This window comes from Ischnura elegans, chromosome 9 (assembly GCF_921293095.1).
Source record: "Ischnura elegans chromosome 9, ioIscEleg1.1, whole genome shotgun sequence".
Classification (NCBI taxonomy): Eukaryota; Metazoa; Arthropoda; class Insecta; order Odonata; family Coenagrionidae; genus Ischnura; species Ischnura elegans.
This window is the reverse complement of record NC_060254.1, coordinates 110,637,785-110,664,847: the sequence shown is the minus strand read 5'-3', so window position 1 is coordinate 110,664,847 and position 27,063 is coordinate 110,637,785. Positions and strand designations below refer to the sequence as shown.

The 27,063-nt window shown below is 40.2% G+C and overlaps 1 protein-coding gene across 1 annotated transcript in view; it reads left to right on the top strand.

Moving 5' to 3' along the window:
- The first annotated feature begins 1,475 nt into the window (after window positions 1–1,475).
- Window positions 1,476–27,063, top strand: part of LOC124165309 (beta-1,3-galactosyltransferase 1-like) — a 177,438-nt gene continuing 151,850 nt past the window's right edge. Inside the window, exon 1 of the mRNA XM_046542662.1 lies at window positions 1,476–5,377. Within this exon, the coding sequence (XP_046398618.1) occupies window positions 5,261–5,377 (117 nt within the window). The 5' untranslated portion in view covers window positions 1,476–5,260. The remainder of the gene's footprint in view (window positions 5,378–27,063) is intronic.

Here is a 27,063-nt window from a genome sequence, read left to right as displayed (position 1 = left end):
AGTATATTTTTGCCACGTTTATGCGGTAAAAAATGTGTATCGTAAATCGGCGCTTTTTCAATAAAGCTTCTTGACTCATTATTTACTAACTTTAATTCAATTTCTTTAGTTTCAAAGAACTCAAGAGGTTACAGGTGATTTTCAGATCGAATGACGGCACTAAAAGAGTTAAAGAAGAGCGTCACACAGTTGTTACACAAATTACGTTGGGTACCACTAAATTCTCGGGGGCTAACATGAGTGATAGGATCAGATGGCTTGAACAATTAGAGGCTGACATCCTTCGGAGTTACACCGAAAACAATTTCGATTCGCACTATATTTCCAAATGGGACAGAAACGATTAAGTGAGAAAGATACTAACGAGTATACTTGTAAGTCGGACGGATAACTGTACGAATTCGTTTATCTCCTCAACAATAAGAGACTTGATCTCAATACGACAAATGTCCTACAAGGTGCAGCTGTATTTACAAAGTCTTCTCTGGGTTTCCACCGGTTTCATTGGTTGTATATCCTCAACGTTTCAACGGACGACTCGCCCATCATCAGGGTGAATGAATAAGTTTGACTGAACAAAAAACGCTGAGATGTAAATCTAAACGATCACAACAATCAGATTACCCCTGATTGTCCGGAATTATCAGGGCAACTCGGATAAAAAGAAGCTGTTTCTATTTTCTTTGGAATAGGATTCCAAGCATTTCTAAGTTTACACCCCGTGTGCCGATTAACAGCATTAACATTAATCCTGTTCTTGGCGGCCTCCTTAGAAAGTATGTCCCAGAAGTTGTTGGAGCGGCATATTAATTTGGCGCTGTGCCATTTTATCTGATGGTCCCCATTATCTGGTAACTTTTTTACATATTAAGTGTTCTCGCACACGTTAAATACTGGTTGCCTAGCACCTACCGCCAACCAATAATTGAGGAAGAACGCGAGGTAACATATAAACGTTTATCACAGCCTACATCTAATACAACAAACTGTACTAATTCACTTTTCTTCATTCGAATTTCTTTCCTGAACAATATATATTTTTCTAGCTATCTATCTACATCCCTGCGAGACACCTCTAGCGTGCTTGGCAGGGGGTGATCAACCACCAGAAAGCAGCCTAAAGACTATTCAGCGAGTCCAAATAAATAAACAAAAAAACAGCAACGGAAAGTCGTCTGTCAACGAGAAGCGCAGACGTACAGATGGAGTGAGTACGTGGCCGGTTGAGTTAGCGCCAGCGCCCGCCTGCGACTGCAGCGGGAGATATATGTACGGGTAGTATATGGGTGGTAGGAGAGGGTGGGCCCAAAACTCACCCCCTTCCCTCCCCTCTTGACCCACTCCCGGATCATTCCGCCGCCACCCCTCCCCCGCCAGCAGAGCCCAGATGCGCATGGCAAGCAAATCCCCACCCACCCCTCACCCGCCTTACACAGCAGTGGAGAGTAGAGCCAGAGAGAGCAGGTCCAACCGAAATCGTTCCACCACGTCGCGTCGTCAGACACGCTACGGAGCGGCGCCGGGAGCGATTGCTTGCTGGAGGGCAGCGCAAAAGGTCGCCGGGTCCATTTTCATGCGTTGCGACACTCGGAAAGTGCGGCAGGGTGAAAAAAATACAGGGCGAATAAGAACGTCGCGTGGATGAATCTACGAAGGCCTGTCAAAGGGAAGATCATCACATTCGCCAAACCGGTATGCCTCCACTACCAACAGCACTATCGAATGTTCTTCAAGAAAAGTCGGTGCGAATTTAACAGTGGACTTCCAAATTTTTTCGCGAATCAACAGTGACTGTATAACAGTGAGTCTTTATAACAATATCTTCGTATCTTCTTTGAGCGGATTGTTGCGGATTTAACAATTGGACCTCTACTTCTTCAGCGAATGAACGGTTTCTGTGCCAACTTGTCTCTTTCAAACAATACGCCTTCGTTTTGGGGCTTGATGCAAGATTAAACACTGGACTTCATTTTCCACCGCGAAAGAACAGTGACAGCAATATCTATGAGTGGATACGGATGAATTCAACACTTGGACTTCTACTGCCACTTTTCTGAACGAACATCGTCTCTGTGTTTTTCTCCAACAATACCGCATCTTCCACTGGATTGGGGCGAATCTCGGCATGGAATTCAACTTTTTCGGCGGAGGAACAGTTACCGCACCACTGAGTGTCTTTCAAGCAATACCACATCCTGGAGTGGTTCGGGTCGAGCTTAATAACGGCCTTCGACCCTGTTACTCGAATGAGTAGTGAAAGCACTGTATGCCTCGTGGCCGGCGTTTGCCTCGTCGCCCTTATTCGCTCCGTACACCTCAACACACGCCAGGCTTGAAATCGAAGAATGGATTTGAGAGTGAAAATGTGAGTGAATCGGCGAAACTTTGCTTAGCTCCGTGAATCAAGCGACCGAAAGCGAAGAAGTGAAATCACGGTGTTCTCCGGAAAGAAGGAGTTTATGGAATGCAGAAAGCGGCTAAAAATTATAAAGAGAAATGGAAGTTTGAGGACGGATAGTCGTAAAATGCAACATTCAGAGAATTGTAGAATTGAAGTGAGCTTCGCAGAGGATTCAGTTTCAAATTCGTAACCATTAGACAACCCCGAAGTTAACAAAGGAGCGCACAACTACCTAGAGTTAATAAAGTAGGGCTCCATTATTACACTCACGTGAGGAAACTAATGTTCGCGTAGTGCAGGCTGTCACTTAAAATTTGGCGCCGAGTCGATTTACAATATTTTCGGATTCATTTGAAATGGTGCAGATTGAATAAGTAAATAAAAAGTTCACCTAAGTTCGTCAATACATGCATGAACTAGGCATGTGTTTAAGTTTGCTGCGAGACCTAATAGATAAAAATGTCCAACGAGGAAAGAAAGAAAGTCTTAAGAGCTATGCGTCATAGTTAAATGGAATATAATTCGAGGAATCGAATCCAATAATTCCTTTAGCCGTGAGAATTGGTCAACTTTGTGAAAAATATCAAGGAAAAAGTGGTCATCATACTCAAATTGCGCAAAGTTGAAAGTTTTTCGGGGCCCGCGAAATGCTAAATGACGTCGAGGAAAGGGAAATGATTGCTGAAAATAAGAAGGCGTGAAAACGAAAGGAATTCCACAAATTCGCGAGAGGTATTTCACGCCTAAAGATCGGTTAGCGCAATCGTGTTTGAAATTTGGCGCGGAGTGGTGCGTCGATGAAAAACTCCTTGAGGAAGGACTGCGGCTATCGCAGTTTTCCGCCCTCAAGCGCCCCCGCTGCCTCTGCCCCCCATTCGCCACCCCCCCGTCCCCCTCTGCGCCGAGTGATAGCCGCCGATACGTCAGTCGCACGCTCGCACAGCTAGCGGGAGCAGGTTCCACAACGACACCTCGCACACGACCCCACACGGCGAACGCATTTCCATTCGCAAACGGACTCGCACGGGCGCCGTGCTAAACGAGAGGATTGCTGTCGTCGGAACATGCGATTGTTGCGGAGAAGAGTTCTCGGTCAACCGGCCTGACTAAATAATTATTGCAGTTCCTTCAGTTCGCGGCGTTTTTTAAGAATGATCATTTGCATTGTTGAGAGAATAAGAGCGCGTGTGCATCACGTGAAATGTGACACAATTGGTAAACAGTTACAACTCAAATTCCCGCCCATTAGCAACCATTGTTGAATCTTTTGCATAGCCATCAACGAGTGTAAATAGACAAAGGAATACGCGGATTTACGCATTGTTTAGACTCGAGTATTATCGTCGGCGGAGAGTGTGATAATCCTGTGATTGTTGCCGTGAATAGTCAACAATCGTGGCTGGAAACTTGATTGAAAATACACCTACAGCACGTCCACAAGATAGCTCTAGTATTGGAATTTTGTGAAAGCTGCATTACATGGGAGGGGTTGCACATGGTGTGAATGAGTGGATTCCGCTCGGGGGGAACGGTTCGCTGTTCGTCTCCTCGGTGACAATCCCGCGTGCTCTGCGGTGAGATGACAATAGCTCGCGAGCGTGCATCACCAACCCACCGAGGTGCCTGGACGAGGGTGTCCGGCGGCCGTGACCCGCTTCATCGTCCGCGGGGAGTCGCGGGCGGAAGGTCATGGGAACGCATGGCTGTGACAAGAAGACTACTGTCCTGACTTCCGGTCCCACCGCCAACCCACCGGAGACTCCGCTTCTTCGTTCGAGCGGACGACGAGGATATCGCGGGAGAGAAGGAGACCCTTCGCCGCGACCGGAAGGAGGAAGCGGCGGAGGGTGGGGGAGAACACCTTCGCCCTTCGAAGGACGCTTACACAGCGAAGACATCCCATGCAAACCCAATGCGAGCACGTGCTCAAGTTTTTCTAAAAAAAATACCATCTTTCCTCCCCCCTCCCTCGACCGCAACGCGTGCGTGTGGCCAAAGACTGTGACGGTGTGTAGCTGTGATTTCAAGCGCTAACACACGCCTTCCGGAAAAGGGCTGAAAACTTGGTAGGGAAGCCAGGAAATCGACCTCCGAACCTCAGCAACAGCGGCGTCACCGCCAATGAAGACTGCAACGGTGAATAGCTGTGGTTGCGAGCGCCGACGCACTTTTCCGGAGTCGGGTCACAAGTTGTTAATGAACCCTTAAAATCACAGTTCATATTCACTTGTGCCCTGGTCCAAGTTTACCATTTCACATCTTAAAAAAAATTCCTTCCTTCACTCTTGAAGGAAGGCAATCGCTGACATCAGGACTAAATTTGCGAAGTTCGTCCTCTTACGATTAGGACAAGCGTCGGCCTTCACATTTTTTAGCGTTTTAATAAATACCTTTATTCCCCAAAGAATGCAATCGGTGATGTTAGGGCTAAAATAGGCAGTAAACATTCCAAATCAGGGAGACCACGTGTATGTCCACCTCTAAGAGCCCGATGCTGTGTTTATGACGAGTTTTAAAAAAACCTCCTCAAATAAGTTTTCAGTAAGGACCTTTTTTTACTTCCATGAACAGGAAATTTGTGAGTCCTCGCCCAAATCAGTGCAACGGCGATGCGAGTGGGTTTAAAGTGCAAGAAGCGTGTCCGTGACCGACAACAGCACCCAAACAAAGTCACCAACAGCGGTGGGGTTACGACAGACCGGATTTCCAAGCCGCCTCTTATCTAACGCTCAACAGCCGAGTGGACACAATCCCCTCTTTTCATTGGTGACCACCCAAGGCAGATCGGCTGGAGCACGACGCAGATAAGGACATATCCGGGGAGGACCAGCGAGTGAGTGGGCCGATGCAGATGCCGCCATGCGACTCCACAGGGCCGTCAAGTACCGCGATGCAAGGCTGCCGAGCGAAGACTGGATCAGCTACGCAGAGGACCCGCTGCTGGCAGAGGACATCGACGACGAGATCATACAGCGGGTGAGTCGATGAAAATCAAACGCTCTCTATCCGCGCGCACAACAATGGTAGGAATTAACGCGTTATTATTGGTCATCATTGACCGTCGCTAACTGACGTAGGCCAATAAATTAACGACGATTGTTGATTCTTGACCTTCGTGCAAGAACAGTCACTAATGGTTACTTAAATAAGTTGATAACTTTTTCAATCCACACATTTAAACCTCGACCGGTTTTAACACCCTCGACTCATTTTCAAGAGGAAATAGGAATTTCCTATTCTTGAAATTCTGACATCTTGGAAATTTCCTTTAGATATTGACACGTGATTGAATGGAAAAAAAAACAACTTGTCTAATTGACCAAGAGAAAAAATTCCAGAAAGTTAGCTCGCTTACAAATGAAGATCACCGTAGCTAACCCTAAGATACGTAAGAACCTGAATGAACCCCAAATACATAATACAATATAATATATTTATTATCCCATGAGCATCACCTTTGGAGCAAAAAGCACAATTTGCGATTATTGGCCCCAAAAAAGGTCTTACGGAACTTGAAAAATAAAACAGAAATAGATATAGCTGAATAATTACAGGATAACAATGAAAGACGGATTTCAGTTTTACAGCATTCGTAATATGAAGGCTGTCATTTATTTAGCACAGTAAGTTTGATTTTGCTCTGAATAGAGTGGAGCCCTTTTGTCGATAAGTATTATACGTAATAATACAAGGACAACTACGCGAAAGTGTTATCTATGATACAGATCGATACAAGGTTTTAACTGACAACTTGGTCTATGATTACATTAAGTATTTCCTATTTGAAGTATGATTTCAGTGATATACTGACTTTCCTTGCATCGCGCAGACAAGAAAATGATCAGTATCCTAACAATGTCACATCGGACTCGTATCATGACTGAAACAACAGCAAGGAATACAAATCATTCTAATCGAAATTGAATGCCTTGCAGTTCGAACCTTCGCCATTTTACGGTTGAACCGTTTTATACGATGCCCTGAAATAAATTGATTCATAAAATGAATGGAGCTGTTTGAGTAAAGGTGACAAAAGTTGAACCTTGAAGCTTACACGGAAATGACAGCATTTTGAACACATAAATACGCTGTTTTGGTTATCATCTCAGGTTAGCACTCGCTGGATATGTTAACTTATAGTTCGAAAATGTGTTCGATAACCGGGTAGAATTTCTTTATGTATATTAAAATGTCGCTGATTTAAAAATTTCAGCATCTGATTGCATTTCCAAATCTATTCGAAAATAAAATTTTAAACCCGTAAATTCAAGTTCTCTCATTAAATAGTGCAGCAAGATTATATATTATAAGAGATTCGTTACACACCAAAATATTATTGATTTAGTAAGAAGCGATATTTGCCATTACGCATTGTTTTCGAAATTTACAACTGGATTTGAACAACAGCAGCTGCTGCGTGTCCTTTTGGATTTCACAAATACATTATTTGCCTCTGCCATTACGTGTTTCTCCAAAAGGCCTAACATGTCAGAAGGAGAATCGAAAGCCCATTTCAAAGCATTACACACCAGGAATTTACACATTAGTGGTGGCAATAGGTACGTCATAGGTGTCCTCAGCATTGCACGTTACTTTTCGAGTTTTGCACGTGGTGGTTGGTCTACGACGGAGTCTGGCGGTGAGGAGGGCTTTTGGATCGAATCCAAGCCGCGCGACCGAACAGCAGTTTCGATTTTCCTCAACCCTTTCGTCTGGGTTCATTAGGACCTCTCTGCTCTCAGCTCCCTCGCGTGACGCTCCGAGGAAGCACAGTTCGAGAAGAATTCTCCGGATAAATAAACATTCGCATGGATGGAATTAGCGCTCCACGGATGAGGTTCTCAGAAAAGAGGCGCCTCATTACGAAACAACGGCCGCTTGAGAAATATCTGGTAATTTTCCGGCGGATAAAATGAGTAATGTTATCTCGGGTTTTCATCCGGGTGAGATGATCCATGCGGTTTAATACGCTTGTGCATGTACATATAAAACAGCAGAAGGGAACAGTGGACAGAGAGGGACAAGATATGAGTGATAAGAAGGCTGAAGATGTAGCCAGGTTAAAAAGAAAGTATAAGGAAACGAAAGAGGAGGCAAAACAGGAGGTTGTACAAAAGCGAAAGAGGAGGCCATGTACAAAATGAGTTGTACACGACTTCGGTGTTTGGGACATCTGCCTGTGAAATCAATTGATGATGATACAATTATTAATTCTTAGAGGATAAAAATAAAGAAATAATTTACTTTATTGGTTTGATGTTCTTAGCCATAACCATTTTGTGTAGTTAATTGGATTAAGGATAGAATCGATACCTCTTCAGCCGATATGGTGTCACAGCCCTTCCAATAATACTGGGAACGCGATAAAACAGAGACTTAGGGTAGTAAGAAGATAACAGTGCAATCGGCATGTCATTTATGACTTAAGGAATACAGCTATTAAGGCGTTAGATGTATGAGATAGAATGGACATCGAAAAGTTGGAGAAAATGGACCCTTTCACCCGTTTTCAAACCCGAAATAACCTTATTCAACGACCGCTTAAGTTAATATTTTCCTTGCGGTGAGTCCGCGGGGCGTTTTTCTCTTGCGATCACATACAGCACTTTCCAATTTCGAAATTCCGCATTGATGAGTGCAACTTAATCCCAACACTCGCAAGATCACGTTATCATTATTTTCGTCAATCCGATCCGCATTCCAACAAACAACATCAGCTAGTTATAAACAAGTAAGCCTCCATCATGTAATATTTCTTAACCTGCCGCGTGAACGGCGGTGAAATATACAAGAATTGCCATGAGAAAAAATTCCCCTGGACTGGGAATCGAACCACGGACCTTTGGCTTTCCGGGCCACTGCGCAGACCACTACGCTATCCATGTTATTTAATTCTCATGGCAATTATACCGAGCCTCATTGTACTAGGTGTTAGGCCCTCGCGGTCCATCAAGGATGGCAACGCAAGGGAGAATATCCATCATAACTTCTACCAGCACCTGAAATATTTTGGTACGAAAATAATGTTTTTTTATCCTCAAACGGAGTAAATAAAAGAGGGAAAACACGTTTTTTTATGTTTCCGACGGATCTATCCAACCATTGCACACCACTCATTCCCCTAGCGGATGGCATCAGCCAGGGGCGCAGTTAGGAATTAAGGTTGGGGGGGTTTAAGTGCAACTAATACCGGGGTGTGTGGGGGTATGGAATACCCAACAGGATGAGCGGTAGGTGCGAGATTAATAAATTGCAGTGGAATTTTAAGATAAACAGTTCATAATGGTGAGTTTTACGGCTTTCAGAGGGATATTTTATTAATCCATATACTGTTCTATTATTAATATCAATCCAATTGGGAAAAATGGATTAAACTTAAAAATTTCTCTGAGCTCTGAGGGGGGGGGGGTTTATCCCCCTAACCCCCCCCCCTCGCTGCGCCACTAGTACCAGCAATCCTTTCGTGGCTGCTACCCCCTTGTTCAAATTGGCACATGCTTGGAGGGCGCAAATCCAGTATTTTTGCGAGATATCTGTTTCAAAAAATAACAGGTGCACTAAATTTAAGCTACGACCCCTGGTCACAAAATTAATATAATACGCTATTACTCTAGAGCTTTGAAATGATAAACAGTGTATATATTTGGGGATAGCATGACATTGTTTCGAGGACCCCTGGCGGACACGGGTCGTGACTCTGGCCTCCATGGATGGAAAGCTATCATAATTTATTCAAGGACTTCACGTAGCGTTGAATTCGATTCCCAAAATGTCTCCCCTAGTATGATTTATGCACCTAATTGAGCTATTTCACATTCATGAACAATATCAGTCAAATCCACCTTTCTCTAAAAAAAAAACATTGGCAAGTGTGCGATATGTTCAAGTAATGACGTTTTAAATAAATAGGATATATGCAGGGATAATAATGCATTTTTTTTAAATTTGCAGTAGTTATTATACAATTGTGAGATGATTCTTATTGTTATTTTAAAATTTTGTGATTTTGAGTGATATTACTTTTAAATATACCTGCCATGCCTATAACTAAATCGAATTATTTGCGTAAATTGAAACATTATTTTCCCCGTAAAAAGTCTACCCATTTTATGAGGAGTAAATTCCATTAAAGGAAAGTAACCACTACAAAAAAACATTCCAGATCTTCATTCTGAATCACTTACATCGTTCCCTTTGGATAAATTTCCCGGTGTTCTAAACTCGTATTCTGCCAAGTTCTACGCGCATCAACTACTGCGCATACGGTACTTTCCATTCGTGGCTGGCTAGGAGTTGACTAGAGTTAACACAAGGAGACACGAGAGTCGCCTGAATGGAAAGCACCCATAGTAGTAGTACAGTCAATATTGTAGTGCTAGCCGTAAATGTCTCCCTAAGTAAGTTATACCATTTCCTTCGGTATAGAGACGTTGTATTCTAACGATCGCCAGTGTTTGTCCACTGATAGTGTCTTCCTCAACTTCTCAGCTAGTTAAAACGATTTCTTTTTCTTGACCTCAATTCTTTAGCGATGATTAACGTCTCGGAGAATAGGTCCACTATACCCTGAGACGTTACTACTCAACTAGGGAATTCGCCGTAATCTTTGCTCTAGGATAGCGTTGAGTCCGATCGAAATTGATAAAATTACCCATAGTATTGGCCTCACCGTGATGATAGCGTAGAATATGGTATACCATTCATTATCTACGGGACGTCGAGTCACGTGTATTTGTAATTTATCGGTCTGTTTTTCTGGATTCAAGGGGGAATGGTAACAACAGTATTTGCACAGATTACATCGAATGAGTTGTACAACTCGCTTCCAACGTTTCCCACAGAGTTTCTCATGTTCTGGGCCGATAATTTACCCTCGGCGAAGAGGGAAATGTCTCAGTGTGCTCATCGTTTTGCATACAATTATTTATGATGCTGATGAATTTGTCTGCAGTCTGTCTTCTGCTAACTTAATAGTGACATAGAAAAACTTGATTTTCGGAAGGCACTTCAATGAATTATCGTTTTCGCCAAGGAAATAGAAATTTATTAATAAGGAAAGACACTTTGTTTCTTCCACAATTTTATAGAAAGTTCTACTTTATTACTGGTTTCGGCTGTTACACCATTATAATTTGATAGTATTTGATAATGGTGTAACTGCCGAAACGGGTAATAAAATACATTTTTTTTAACTTGTGGAAGAAACTAAGTGAGTCCTTCATTATTAATATGGAACCCTTCCACCACGTACCTACGTGCTTCCAGTCACGATTTAATTAGAAATTTAGCGTTAAAAGTAATTACTTATGGTCATATTGGTGTTTAGTTCAAAAAGCGCCAAATTGGGATACCGTATTTTGTCCTGGAAGATTATTTTTATACCTATTCCTTTGAATTTGCTGGCTTCGGACATGGTTTTATAGTCTTGGTTCATGGCCACCAGTCCTTCTTTTTGTCATTTGATTGCACGGTTGAGCCCACTGAAGATTGTGGAAGGTTTCTGAAGGAGTTCTGGTGCAAAAACCTTTACTCATTCAATTCAGCGTGAACGGAAGAACAATTATAAATTTATTCCACGCCCAACTGCTTCAATGCAAATCGTCCTCTAAATTGTTCTGTCTTCGCATCGGCTGTTCCAACCTTGACGGATCTCACCTTCTCAACGACCATTTCATCCTCGCTACTACCTCGTCCTTCCTTTTTTTAGCAGCATTTTTTTCTATCACAACCGGTATTGAACTTCAGCGCAGAAAGTGCACTGTGAATATACGAAGAATTTTACATGGACGGATGATTTAAAAAAATAGGTCGAAGATGCGTTTGTGGTCGAGGTGCCAAGTAATCAAGATAAATATGGAAAATTTAAGAATAAACTTTGTCACTTCACTAATGTATTTGTAAAGGCATGACCCGAGTTTCGTAACATATTTACATCGTCAGGTTTCATGACAAAGTTACAGCTGACGATGTAACTATGTGATGAAACCCGGGCCGTGTTCTTCCAAATATATTAGTGAACCATACAACGTTTCTTCTTTCGTTTTCTATAATGGAAAGGTTTCACGCATTTAATCCTGAAGTCATCAGTTACAAGTAAGACATGTATTCCTGCGGCAGAAGTTCGGATGACAACCCGGAAAAAATGAATTAACCCTCAAAAAAGCATTTGCAGTTTTCAAGGAAGACCAAACGCTCCATATTTAGTACGGAACCTGCAGAATCAGCCGCAGAAACTGGGAAAAATTCCTAAGTGCTACTCTACAATACAAACTGAGGCGTCTCGACAACACCACGGCAACCATCAAAACGGCGAAAGGTGCAGCAACATACCCTCCCACCCCTTGAAAAGTCCGCACCTAACGATTCAAATCAAGGAAATAGGCTAGTTTCCTACTACTTTTTTATTGCCTAAATCGAAAGATTATAACTCCTGGAGTAAAAATTTCACGCTTTTAGATTTTTAAATGACGATATCTATTTTTCGCGATGAAATGTGAAAATGAAAAGTGAAAAATTTTCAAGCGCGCGAAAACGCGACGAAATATGAATGCTGGGAAAAGGCCGTGTGACGTTTGGCTGCTGCTGTGTGAGGCTACCTGGGTGCGAGGCTATGAACGCCGCTACGATGCCGGCTGCTTGCTGGCGAGCATGGCGCTAGCGTGCTCGCCAGCCCTGCTAGCAGGTAGCGCTTAGCTTTAATAAGGATTATTATTAGTACCCTATCAACTGAAGGAAACTTTCCGACCATAGGCAATTTTAATAGGTGATTACTAAGAAATGTTTCCCTGAGCTGTGTGCCTCATGCATGCATTGGTAATCTCAGACGATGTTAAACTCCTATCTAATCATACAGCATCTAGGTCCCTGTGACGTCACGTTGAGTGGCATCGTATGGGCGCCAATCTGGACTTTTTTCAAGTGTGGTTAAAATTGACCATTGCCATTCGTCTATACTGGGATTTCTAAGACCAAATAATTTGGACATTATGAGTAAACTAATGGCGGGTAACGAAGCGCAATCAATGCCTTTCGTTTTCTTTGATGAAGGAAACTACCCTATTCTATGCACGGCTATGATCTTGTCAATATTCGCACGCGGTTATCCCGCGTGGGGTTCAACGGCGAATACACACTTTCTCAGACTAACAGCAATCCAGAACAAGAAATTAATCGCAATCACGGGGGACCGCCCCCTGGTTCGTCCGCAACGCTTAAGGAAACGAAATCCTCAAAATTAAGCCACTTACACTACGTCGACGAAACGAAACGTCGAACGAAAAAAAAATAGCCAAATTATTCGAACGATCTGTGTTCAGACCGCAAAACATACTATTACAACCACTTTTTAGTTACAGTAAGAACTCATACTTCAAATACACTGAATTGCAAAAAGCAATAACGCATTTTACACAATAATACATGGTAAATAGCCATATCACTTAATAACGGCATAATACAAAAATCACGTCACGCATCGATTACTAGCAAAAGTGAAAAATAACTGGATACACAGTTACCGCAATTGCATTGCGAATGGACGTGGGCTCAATTGTCGAATTCTTAGAAGCAAATCTTCAGATCATTTGGAATAAAAACAAATAAAGATGTCTAGCTAATAGCGGAATTTAAATGAAATATAAACATGAAAAATAATCAATGTGGATAATCACTGAAAGACAATTGGAAATGAAGGACAAAGGTTAAGAAAAGGTAAAGCTTTTATGAAAAATGACGTTGTGAAATTCTGTACTGAAAACACTCGATGAAATATGGGCAAAATTGAGCGCTGATGTTTGCCAAATAAATCTCGGAGCCATAGGCCGCCAATTACGAATTAATATTAAATATGTTTGACACCTAATAATGAATGCTGAATACCAAACCCTCGAAAAGTGATTAATTGAGGAAATCTAGGAATTAGGTCACACGAGTTAATAATTAGGAGTTGGGAGAAGAATTTTAATTATATGTACATATTTAAAAAGTGGAGGTTTCGAAAACTTTTTGTCTCTTTGACACCGTGCCAAAACAAAACGAAATGAATACAAAATGAACAGTTATGTCAGGAAAACAATCCATTACGTATCAAGAAACGAGGCAATAATAATTAATTGATGTTCGAGGATAATAACGGGACAAATTCCTCAACTACGTGCAATTTGACGGAGAACTAACAATATAAAGAAAAAAAGTTGACCTACCGACCATATAATTCCTTTCTCAAAGCTACTATTAAGTATGGAAGAGTAAAATGCTAAATACTTCATTGCTTCGATATAAATAAATTACGAATTTAAATTCTATGAGTTTTTATTGGGGGGGAACAATGCTGTGATCTAGAAAAGGTATCTACATAGAACATAAACGAAATATACTGCCCTTCCATTCTAAATTATCAACATATTTTCCTATTATTATTTAAAAATATATTTTAATGGGAGGCAATTTTAACATATTTCAGAGATTTTTTTCAATTTTCGCATCACTACAAGGAAGAAACCTCATCAGAATGCAGCATGATGAGGTCTGTGGCTTAGAAGATTCAAGGTTGGACATTTTCACAATCTTGACATTGACGAACGTGGACCGCGAAGTTTTTGTAATTTCATCAATAAGTTAAGAAAAATAATTGTCAATATAACATCACGTATAAATATGATTAAGAATACTGGATGCAGAAAAAAAAGATGCACATATTTGATACAAGATGGCATGACGAATAGCACATAAATTTGTAGGTACCCTACAACCTAAGATAATATGGGATTTTTAAAGGCATTTTGCCGATTGTAGTAAAGAACCGACCTGTTATCCTTTTTTCACAAACGCTATGCGTAACCGTGAGGTCCCTCAAAACCAGTGGCTTCGACTCCATGGGTCCCGAGGGGGCTCCCTCAAAAATTCGTTATGCGGGTGAGGAAAACATGTGTCAGGCGTGTCGATTTTCCCCGGAGTGTCCAGATATCGAGAGTCGGGTTTTAGCGATCTAATGTTGATCGTATGACTCTTCTATAATGCTTTAAAAAAACCTAGAACTCACTATTTATAAAAATTTCCCGGGCTAAGACCATCGGTATGGTCCCCCCAATATTTTTTTTTAACTCGGCATCCCTGCTCAAAACGTTATATTCAGCTAATCGATCCAAATAATTAAAGAAATGTAAGTTTTTTTGGATTGAATTTATAAAAGTACATGCGCTGCAACGAAGTATGCGGACAGAACTCGACCAAGAACACCTTGTGTGCGAAAGAGATAATCAGAGAAATATAAATTGATCTCATCGTTTCTCAAAATTTTCTCACGTAATTTCATGTTATTATTGACTTCATTCTCATTACAAAATAGACCATAAAAAGAATAAAACTCGCAATCAGACAAACAGAAACTATAGGAGCGCCAACCGAACGATCGTTGCCCACGGAATTTAATCTCCTGTTTATCGAAGGTAAAACTTATAAATGGTGGTGTTATAAATGTCAACACAGCACTCACTTTCGTAAAGCCATAGTCGAGATACAATTCAGTGATTACATACTTCCAGCCAGTTCAGATAAGGACGAGGTCATCGCGGGGTCGCATTCATAAAATGCTGTCATTGGACTCATAGTCCCTCCTGTTTAGCTGGAAATCAATACTTACTGAGAAATTCATTAATCAGGATACAAAGAAGAGAAATTCAGGGAATATAAGAGTAAAATATGAATTACCACGAATTACACGAATTATACTCCAAATGACAAAAAAGTCTCTCGTCGCAAGCAAGTGGTAAAATGATTAATGGTGGAGTTTCAGAGGTCGTATAAACTTACAGACTAGTCGAACAAGTCATATGAAATATTTATCATCAAATTCCATCCCAAAAAATCAAATATTTAATTCAGCGCACTAAAGTTTCCTAAGGGTAAATTTTAGTTTGATTGCAGCTGTGGGGATGAAATTGAATACACCTACGCGTAATAATTGATCAGATATTACGCCTGTACAGTGTGCACTTTTTAATTAGTTACATTGTTTACCGTGCCTTCATTTTGATGCTGACGTTGAATTAACTATGTAGTGATTACGAAACAATGGGCAAGTCGACTCCAGTCGTGCCTCCATTGTTAGAAAAAAGAATTTCTCGCCGTTTGATCAGTTGAACGTAACAGAAAAGGACTTTTTAGGGTTTGTCGAGCATTAGATTCTAAGGAGAAGTCATTTATAGGGCTTCTTTTAGGGTTTACCAGGCGAATAAAACGAGTAAATAGGTATGTTCCGTTCCGTTATATATAGTCCTCTATAATATCCAGCAGGTTGTTGATTCCATTACGAAACATTTCAATTTAATCATTAATGCCAATGCGGTCCATCACTATGACTACCAGTTATCACACGAAAACGCAAAGAACTGCGAACAGCTGTCACAGCAGCATCAGAAATACTTCCAGAATAGAGAAGCAGGGAAATAAACGCCTACAAAATTGCAAATCTATCATAAATTCCAGAAAATAGTACACACATTACTTTAAAATATATCATTCTAAACTAGTCTTAACATTCTCCTGGAAAAATAAGATCAACAGCATTAAATTTCTGAGTTCAACTCACTTCGAAAGCAAAGGAGTTCACCTCCAATGAAAACTTAAAACTTTAACCCAGAGAAATATACTTAACCAAAAAAACCGACATAAGACGGCTTTTTATTTTCTTTCCCATTTAGAGTCCATCAGGTACCCTGTTTTTTTATCAAATGTATGATCATTGATCATAGATGAAAATCTAAAACCGAATACCCTGTGGCCGTTAAAAAAATGAAGTAATACGGGTATATCATTACTTTTTCACGTGTACTGTTTCCCAAACTGCAAACCTAGTCGAAAACAATTGAATTGAAATTCCTCATTTCATTGCTCACATCCAGGAAGAGCAACAATTTTCTTATCATTTTTCCAGCACCAGCGGAAGGCTAGAGAACTCGAACGTGAATAGATGCAAATATCGAACCTTGACGTGCTATAATTCAGCGAAACGAAGCCGCCAGAACAGGGAGACTTTATTATTTAGCGCGTTATGTCTCGAAAAATCTCGATGGGGGAGTGAAACGAGGCGTTGTGAAATCGCGTCTTATCCCCCTCCCCCTCGGCGAATCGAGTGGACCGATCAACCCCGTCCCCCCACAATTCTCCGAGCACGACAAACCCCCCCCCCCCCCAACACCACCACCCCTTCGGTGCTTTTGCAAGATTAGGCTAGGCGGCTCACGATGGAGGAATCGAAGCGGTCGGATGGAAAAAGCGTCGACGAAATCAGACACGACTGAACAGTTACCGCAGAAATAGTACATCACAGAGAATGGATTAATTATGTGTACTACCCGTACATGCGGGTCAGGGATATATACCTAGAGATTATGGTATTCATGAATGAATATTTGTTCATTTACTACCCAAATGTCATGCTAAAAAATAGAATTAGGCTAACAAAATAAACAGCTACATAAAACAATCCCTGTTGGAATTCTGGTCGCAAAACGTGTGGCTTAAAAATCAGACACGCGTGGTATCCTTCTCTGAAATTATTCATGAATAAAATGACAACTCCTTCACCCCCTCCTCTCCCTTCATGAACCCTTAAATAAATACACTCCACGGAAAAACTATTTTCATTCCGTCAGAAAAAGTGACTAGCAACGGCCACGAAACATCGGGTGACGAACTGAATAACTACGTGGGGAACACCGTAAAAAAATATTGATCAAGTACATCACATACATTCCTACGAGCGATTTAGATTGTTTGGGCTCATTTGGACCCATGGAGGTAAAAAATCAAAACAAAGGTAAATATAATGTGGATTTCAGCGAAGTTTCACGCAGATCAGTGAGTCGTAAAAGGAGTAACTCCCGTGAGAACTATAAATTCCCTTTCTCTACGGGCGTGGCCAGTATTTACATTGAGGCCCTCGGCTTAGAGTAAGGATAGAGGTAGAGAGCGAGTGACGTCACCAATTTTAGTCCCAACACCCCTCGAGTGTCTCCATGGTAACGTGGTAGTGTCACGCGACTAGTACACGACAAGCGAAAGTGTGGATAATTGCTGTGCAATGAGGTGCCAAGAAAAATCATTCATTGACCTTTCAATGGTTAGTAAATTTAAATAATTTGTATTTCATTTCATTAAGTGCTTAATTTTTTTCTCTTAAGCTCATTGAAGTGTAATTTTCCCAATTCACGTACAACACATTATGGCTACACGTGCTCACCAGGAGGGATAGCTATCTACGTGCCCTCTACTTTTAATCTGACTCTCTGGCCTTACGGCGCTCTGTAATAATGAAAACACTTCCAAAGGCTGTCTGCTGACCGTTGCGCCAATATCATGCGCGTGCCTTAACTTAATTTGCTATAAACTCAAAATGTGGTTGGATGGCACGACTATATTGAATTACATCGGAATTCTTACGTTGCGAAAAATAATTTACCGGTTTCATCAGAAATTACATCACATATATTTTAGCATTAACCAGAATTTTTCGTATCGGCGTCGTCATGAGGGACTATAAAAATTCAAATTCTCAAATAGTTTCCAGTTAAATTAAAGCAAAGAAAACCCCATTTTTTACTGTCGCCATTCCATTACCTATAGCATTATGATAAAATTTAGGAATGGAATAATAATAAGTTTCATTACTCCATACGCCAAATTTCATTTCAACGAAAATTGTCGAGTAGTTTTAGGTAACCTTGAAGAAGAACATTCGTAAGGCTAACATCAAATAATTATGCATTTTGCTTTTGCTTAAAGATGCATATAACGCGTGCAGTGACACCATGACTATCCCTTCCCAGTGTAAGTGCGTGTTAGAGCTACATACTAACAGTTTATTTATAAGTCATATCAGTTATTTATAGAAATATTTGCTCTACACTCTCTTTGGTGAGAAGCCATGAATATACATTTTCCAAAAAATGTTTACAGATTTTGAAAGAGTATATGAATGGGGTAATACTCTGCATACCTTTGGTCCTACATACAAAAAAGAGCATCTTTTAAACGACGTCAAATATGGTTTGGGTAAGAGTGTTCTTTCATAAGGGTTCATTTTCATGAATTTGATACGCAGTCTTTTCGGAAGTGACGAACTCTTAATATGATTCCCTCAGTATATCCCTCTGTAGTAAGTCGGGAGTCCTCTCACACAGAACGAACTTAATCACATTGTGGACAACAGAGCAGTGAAGGAATCATGGCAGAACCAAGTAGTACGAAATGGTATCCAAAGTTACGTTTGAGAAATCACTCGGATGAGAGGATGCGGAACTTGTGTTTCGTCCCAACATACCTCGGGCGTCTCGAATGAAGGCATCCCAAAGCGGAAAAAAAGTGAAGAGCGGAATTTCGTAACGCCGCTTTCTTGACAGACGCGTTACACATAGTTACACACCGCACACTTTTGTCGTCAACGCCTCGATACAAACCACGCGTTAGCTATTCATGTTGGTAAACAGCCACCTTGGTGACGCAAGAAACAAAAGAGTCGGCTTCTTCGCTCTGACGCTCGTATTTCACTCGCAGTGCCTTTGCTGCTGTATGTATCTTGAAATGAAAACGGATGCCGGAAATTTTCAAACCATTATCTTATTCGAGTCGGGTTAAAATAGCTCTTCAAAGGTTAACCTTTGGTTTATTTATTTTTCCTGTTTTCTCTCAAGCACGTAATAAACTTCAATCCCATTAATAAAAGTCAGTGAGTGGAAATAACTCTATAGACAAATTATTACCTTGAAATTTTCTTGTAAGGCAAGCAAATATTGTTAAAAAGCCCCAAAAATATTCTCGTGTCGTAAAAACGAATGAAAAAGTAATTTTAAAGTTTTTTGTAGATTTTGAAATGGATTTTCTTGGCATCTTTCCTCAATATTATCCGTAATATTCCTGTTACTGGGAAATAAAAACTAAACTAGAGATGGGATTCAGATAATTAGAGGGTTAGGGTTAGTGCTATGTAAGTTCTATCTTGCATTGGCTTTTTCCTCAAAATTTGGCTGAACTTTTTCCAATTTATTATGTATTTAAAATGACTTCTTTGCTTTTACCAAAAACATCAAATCAGTAATCCAAACCATGAGAATGAAACTTTCTAGTTCGTATGTAGTGACAAATACAGAGAATACATTCTCATATAGGTGGCTTACAGCTGAATCACGTAAAAACTAATACATATGCTCATGTAGAAAATCCAAATTAGACATTCAACGAAAGAGAAAAAAGAGCTATTACAAAAAATTCGTTCCCAGCCTGAAGTTTGGATTACCCGCAAAACAAACATATTAACCGCATCGATGCCCGTGGACGTGAAATAGTCTCAGAAAAGCCAGTCTTTGGCGCAAATTGTAGATTATATTACCTCATGTACACCTCTCACCTAACACGACACTTTTTAGGAACATAACTGTAGCCATAACCCCTTGAACTGAAATGACGAGTTTCGCTCGCCATGAACTTCCGATGACAAATGACGGGAGAAGCTCGTCATCAGATTCTAATAGTTAGCACTATTTAGGGGGAAAAATATAAATATTTTGAAAGCCATACAATGAAAAAATATCCATAATGACAATATAGAACTCATCTTTCATGAAATATGATACGTTGGTGGGAGTAAAATGATTAGCGATAGCTGCGTTCTCGACGGTTAATAATAACTTCTTTCTTTAACTGTTTTGCGTTCATTACAAATAACAAAATATAATTTCATTGCCTATCATTACACTTAAAAAGAACCACAGAAAAAATAAATAGAGGATTGGAGCACGATATTCAGAAGATAAATTTAAGTGGAAGCGATTAAGTGAGGGACACCTACCTGTAGTACCTACCTATCCTGCGATGAGAAGCGCCGCGCAATGCAATATACATATAGCATGCCACTTTTACCTTTCACTCTCCTCGTCACCAATCAAGGCAAGACAGCACCGAGACAAAAATGCTTCCGACATTCCGTAGGTGTGAGATGCGGGAAACGATGCCTTCGAACGTTATCGCTGCACTTATCGCCACTTCTTACGCTACGCCTCAATCTGCGCGGGGGCCGTTGGCTGCGACGACGTGTGTCAATATTGAATTTCGAAGTCAGACCCTTGAGCGAGCTGCGATTCGACCCCGCTACCTAGGAGCACCTTCACACTCTCATAAAAGGTCTCTCAATTTCAACGCACATATAACTTCAAGCCCAGACATGTCCCCTGTGAATTAATATTGCAGTATTTTAATCTGAGTAAGACATGCTAAACGAGTGAGACATGACATGAATTAACGAAAATAACATGACAAGCAATCTAATAATTAATTGCAGACTCGAAAAATCAAAAACAAATTTTAAAAAAATTAGAAAATGATTATTTAGTGAAACCTCGGTTAGCGAACGCCTCTGATAACTAACAATTCGGATAACGACCAAAAGTTTCGCTAAAAATTTGCCTCGGATAGCGAACAAAATTTGGGTTAGCGAACAGATGTGTAGCGGACATGTTTGTGTTCGGTGCTGTGCGATCCCAAAGGGATACAAAGTAATACAATGTCTACAATAGTAAGTCTACAAGTAATATAATGTAATAGAATACCAAAGAGCCTGTAACTTTCATATAATAGCGAGTCAATAGGAGCTAGGAACCTATTATTCCTATCTCCTTTATTTTTATGGGGAAATTTGTTTCGGATAGCGAACATTTCGGATAACTACCAGCTTTCTTGAATGGATTGTGGTCGTTATCCGAGGTTGTAGTGTACAACTGTAGCACAAAAGAAAAAATGATAAAAATAAGGACAATCCAAAAAAAATATAAAAAACATACTTAAAAACGTAACAAAAAATATTTGAAAAATTGTGTATTGTAAATCAATGTTTTTCGTGTAAACGGTCCATTCCCCATCTTCGATGTCGGTTAATTTTAGATCTTCTAAGATTAAGTGTGCATTGAACGCGCTGTCCAGTAGCCTTTCTTTCATATTCCCCTTCACTAACTCTGGAAAGGTTACACTGGTCCTTATACTCTTGTCGTGTCATTTCCCCCCTTAGTGCGATTAAATGCGCGTTCACTCACGCTGAAGGGGTGGTTAACATACTCACCGGAAGCTAGACCTTTTTCTGGTATATATTCCCGACGAATTTTGAGAGTCATCGATAAGTTATTTTCACAATTGTCCTCTACAAACTAGTGTCAGCCTTTCTCTTTTCATTCTATCTAAACTTAAAAGGGACTAAAAATTGATCCTCTACTTCTTCTTCCTTCCAGTATTAGGCTACTAAGCCTGTTCCGGCTCCACATTACCATCTTTTTATTGGTCTTCCTATACTTCTCCTGCCAAATGGTTGATGTTCCATTGCTTGTTTTGGAATTCTTTCATTAGGCATTTGAAGTATATGTTCCTTCCATCTATGTTTGTAGCCTTGTATCAGTGACTGCCTGGACTCCCAGTTCATCTCTTCGTTGAGTGTTTCTTAATTTATCCAGTTTTGTGCAGTCTTTCACTGATCTTAAAAATTTCATTTCCGATGATTCTCTCTGCCTTAATTCATTCTTTTTTGGTATCCAACATTCTGATCTATGGAGTACAGTAGGGACTGCCATCACTTTGTAAAATTTTATTTGTGTTTCTTTTCTTGTTTTGTTTCTTAGAGTTCTTCTAATTGTGCCACATATTCTCTGGAAAGTGTTGACCTTATTTATAATATCATTTTCCTCGTCATATGTTATATCGCATCCTAAGTACTGGAAGTGCGACACTTGCTCTAAGACTTGATCCTCAATAAATTTTTGTTCGTATCGGGTTGCTTCCTAAAAATGCCATTCCTAAAATTCTTTAACTCCTAAGCTTCACAGAGAGCCTCGGAATAGGTTAGGATTCAATAGACGACGACTAAAAATTGATTACAGCCTTAAAACATCTGAAGCTCCGAGGCGCATCTCTTCTATCCCAAAATTCGACCATCCACCATTCGACCATCCCCTCTTCTCCATCAATTCCTCCTTCACACCCTCGAAACGTTCTCTTGATAGAACGAATTTGAAACATTAAAAAAAAAAAAAAAAACACGGAAAATCTGCGAAAAATCACAAAACAAACAGCGATTCAAAAATTAATCACACAATACAACACCATTTTTATTTTTTTTTTATTGCATGGCTACTGTCTGAAGCATTAGAAGTTGGGACGATTTTGTCTGGGTACATCGGTTTATATGGGTTGAAAATCATGCAAAACCAATGAAGGATCAAAGGTTTTCCCGGCGAATAGATTGGAGGAAGAGTTCTCGGGTTTCCAGCCGGGTCCAAGGGTTTTTCAGCACCTGAACCCTTTGGAGCTGACAAACCCTTGGACCCGGCTGAAAACCCGAGAACTCTTCCTCCATTCTATTCGCCGGGAAAACCTTTGATCCTCCATTGGCTTTGCATGATTTTCAAGTACTTTCTCTCTTATTTCTATTGATTCTCCTTCGAAAGATAAGGTTGCAAAGGGCATCGGTCGGCACATGCAGCTCGTAGAAGTGTTTCCATTACTATGTCAGAGGCCTCCGATGTGAGTATTGGTCGCGCCCAATAGGTTAAGGAGATTTTTCAGGTCTCAGGGCAGGAGTTCTTTTGTTATCGACGCGTGGATTTGAGGGAAACTCATCTTCAGAAATGTTTTATGTCTTGATATCCCTAGATAGAAAGCGAAAACTATTGAAAATTTGTTATCGTAGATGCAACTGGTTTCTAATTCATTTAATTTATTTTTAATTATCTTCATATTCCCGAAAAGAGCAGAATTAAGGCTTTTACGGCGGGGAAATATAACGATTAACAACTTAGGACAATTACTCACACACACATATACAATGGATAGAGACAACGTATTTAGGCGGGGTTTGAACCTGCGACTTCCGGTTGGGCAGCTGAGGACTTAAACCCGCCACAATACCGAAGCCGACCACGATTCATAACATGATTGAACTCCTCCAGTGCAGATTTCAGACGTAACCGAATCTTTTTCGAGGCAAGACATGATATGACACATATGATTGGTAACCATGGACAAGATGAAGCAACTAAGTTTACCAACTGCATGTAGGAATCATAGAAACATATCAATAACCATTTCTGGTGACAGCAAAATACCAAAGGTGTGTCTAATCTAATTCCATGGGCAGTAAAAATATGCAACACATTGCTTGTTCGCCAGCTTTTCGAGGTATTCAGCACTCAAAATCGACTGTGTTAACCCTTTTGCAGATGAGCTGATGACGTCAACGAGGTCATGCCGAGTGTGCCACCGCTTCAAAGCTAATCGTTGGCGTTGCCTCGCGTAGTTCATTGTTTTCCACACTCATTTGAGCCAATACTTTCGTCAATGAAGGATTTTCTCTGAAAATAATAAATGAACCACGAGGGTGTGTGCTTAAAACTATTCGGAATTATTACGATCAGCTGTCATTTCGAACAGATTTTTGATTCGAACAGTTATTTCAGATTGGTTTCACCATGGATATTTCATGAATGAAATGTGAAACATGGAAGGTCTATATGGGTCTCACAAGCCATGACGTTTTCAATAGGCTTCTGCTTACATCAGATCCTTTTTTCTCGTTCCGCTGGGTTTCCCCTTAAAGTAAAAAAATATCAGAGGAGTTGAAAAATCTTCTGATATGAGAAGAAAATATTTTTGAATATGAGAAATCTTCATCTTCTGACTTAGAATAGCGATGAAAGCGGCACCCCTCAGTTTTAGAGCAATTGGAAATAAAAATATTTGTTACCCCCAAATTTCAAATTACGTCACCGCCTCGTGAAAAATGGGCGGCAACTTCTGCGTTTTCTTGATCCACTCGCAAAACTTTCGATTGAGGGGAAGAAAGGGGAAGATTTTTGTCGCTGTAACTTTATCCCACAATTCTCACAATTCTTTCAATGAATTTCGATATTGGATCCGTGTGACGTGCTACCCCAATGTCTGAATCCGCTGCACACCTCACGAACCGGCCGACCTTCCGCCCAAAACCACGCATTCACACTCATTCCTTTCCTGCATTCTTCCGCCCGAGAAGACGCATGTTTTTCGCTCACTGTACGCGGAGAAGCGGGCTGGATTGAATAAATTTCCCCTGCAGGGACACCACCCCGACACGAGCAGTGAATTATGCCAATGGTTCCCCGTTTGGTTGCGTTCCTCGTTTTATTTGAAGACGAAAAGCGGGAGAAAGCCTATGACCCGACAGAAATCTTCCTTACTACTAGATAAAACAGAAACTATTTTTATTAAAGTATGTTTGATCTTTTTGGACCACAGGGCAACCGCATACTTGGGGATTCTCTCCACCAACGAAACAGGGGTAAAGTGGTAACCCACTGGCCCTACGACGAACAGTGGGCTGAAATCGAAAAAAGATGGACAAAAATCGCTGTAGTCTTAAATGCTGATAAATTAATGATAGTTTTTGCGATTCGTGTGTTGTAAATATGCAATGAATCTTATTTAGGATAATGCAGCCCACAGGAGCTTAGGAGGTTTAGGAGGCCGATAACAAATGAAAATAGGGGAAAGTGGTGCGGACGACATAGTTTCCAGGGGCAAGTCTAAAATGAATTTCTTCCATTATCATCAATATTAAAGCTATCAAACATTTGCGCATAAAGTAAATGATGGTTAAAATTTGGTATTAGGTCATTAAAGTCTTGAAATTTTGGTTATTAAAGCCTAATTTTATTAAAAATATACCAGTAGGTAACAAATATTTTTATTTCCAATTGCTCTAAAACTGAGGGGTGCCGCTTTCATTGCTACTCTGAGTCAGAAGATGAAGATTTCTCATATTCCAAAATATTTTCTTCTCATATCAGAAGATTTTTAACTCCTATGATATTTTTTTACTTTAAGGGGAAACCCAGCGGAGCGAGAAAAAAAGGATCTGATGTAAGCAGAAGCCTATTGTAAAGGTCATGGCTTGTAGTAATTCTAGACACTTTTATGGCATATTTTTCACGTTATCTCCTTTTATACTTGTGCCATTCTTCCAACGACTCATTGGAAAACTGTCCAATGGGATGAATTGCATTTTCACAATTCTCGAACCAAGTATTATAACTTTGTGAATAACTGGTGGCATCTGATGCCACGGATACATTTTTACGTAGATTTTTGCTGTTTTTAGGCATTAAGCTGAGAAAACCGTACAAATTACATGATGCCCAGTGGATACAGCTCTCAAAATTACTGAGAAACGGGTTATTAGGTCGTCCGGAATTCTAAGAAAATGATTTTAAACTCTATGAGGATTGTCGATTAATAATTATTTACCAACTCGAATATATTTGGGAGAGATTTTAACACGGAAGCAGGAGGCTTCATGACTTGGCCATAAAGCCATGAAGCGACGGTAGCAACGCATCCTATCATAGAATCCTCATATCACCACATAAGGGGCTGAATTAAATTAATACCGTGGTCTTAAATATCTACTGCAGGACTTTCGTGATCTCATGTTATTACAAGAATCCCGGACTCTGAGAGCGAATGCGAAGCGGGGGACGGATGGCATCCAGAAGATGTTGAATGATATTAATTGTAATGAGGATATGACGTTAACCATAAGATGTTAACCAAATGAAACAGTTAAATTTCAATCAAATTCTATTTTGATACTTATTTAGTAATTGCCTTTTAGTGCAAACAACAGTATTTCAGGAAGTCAAAACATCGCACTTCTTGAAAGCAAGACAGTGAGCCCAGCAGTCTTACTTTTAGCCGTTTTTTTATTAATTATTAATTCCAAAGATCAGTAAACCATACTATGTTTTATAATTCTTATCCACTTTCATATTTAATCATACCTAGTGTGTGTCGACGCAGTCAGCACTATAATTAGCCAATTAAAAAATCATAGTATCACAGCATCTTCTAAAATGAGTTTTTTTCATAAAACTAACAGCAGATAGGAAAATGCACAAATAGAGTGCAATTTTCAAAGTAATCCAATAAAAGTCTGATTTTTGTTCCTCTTTCTCGCGATCAGAACAACTGTAAAACAGGGACCCTTCACAAAGTGAAAGAAATCATTTCCGTGATTTTTTTAAAATGATTTAATCTGTATCGTTAAATTCACAATTTAAAGATTATAATAGTACTAGCTGACCCGGCGAACTTCGTACCGCCTAACAATCAATGAACTTACAGTTTACTTACACCATTTATAAATCAGGAGCGGCTGTATCGTTTTTAATCATGTTTAATTTATTATAATAAAATAAGGGTACAAATTCAATAAAACTACGTAAATGAGTACCAAAATTGCTTGTCAGAAAGACATTTTCTTTATTGAATCTAAATTGGGTGAATCGGAGCACGTTTACGCGGATTTTTTCAACAAATTTTCTTACGTTTTAGCTTAAGAAATTTTGGGCATTGTGGTTTAATAAAGCAGTTCATGAAATAAAAATTATACGCATTCAGTTGTTGGCTATTTGCGTTATTAGCTGTAAAAAAATGTTTTTACGTCCAAGTCTGTTGCATACACTTGGCCCATTCAGGGGGCAGGTTGACACGACCCCAGACCGACGCTTGACTGATGCTCAAAATCGTGCAAGAAAAGCCCCTATGAAGCAGCATTCGCATTAAATGACTTAAGGCGCGCCAGTTTTAGTATC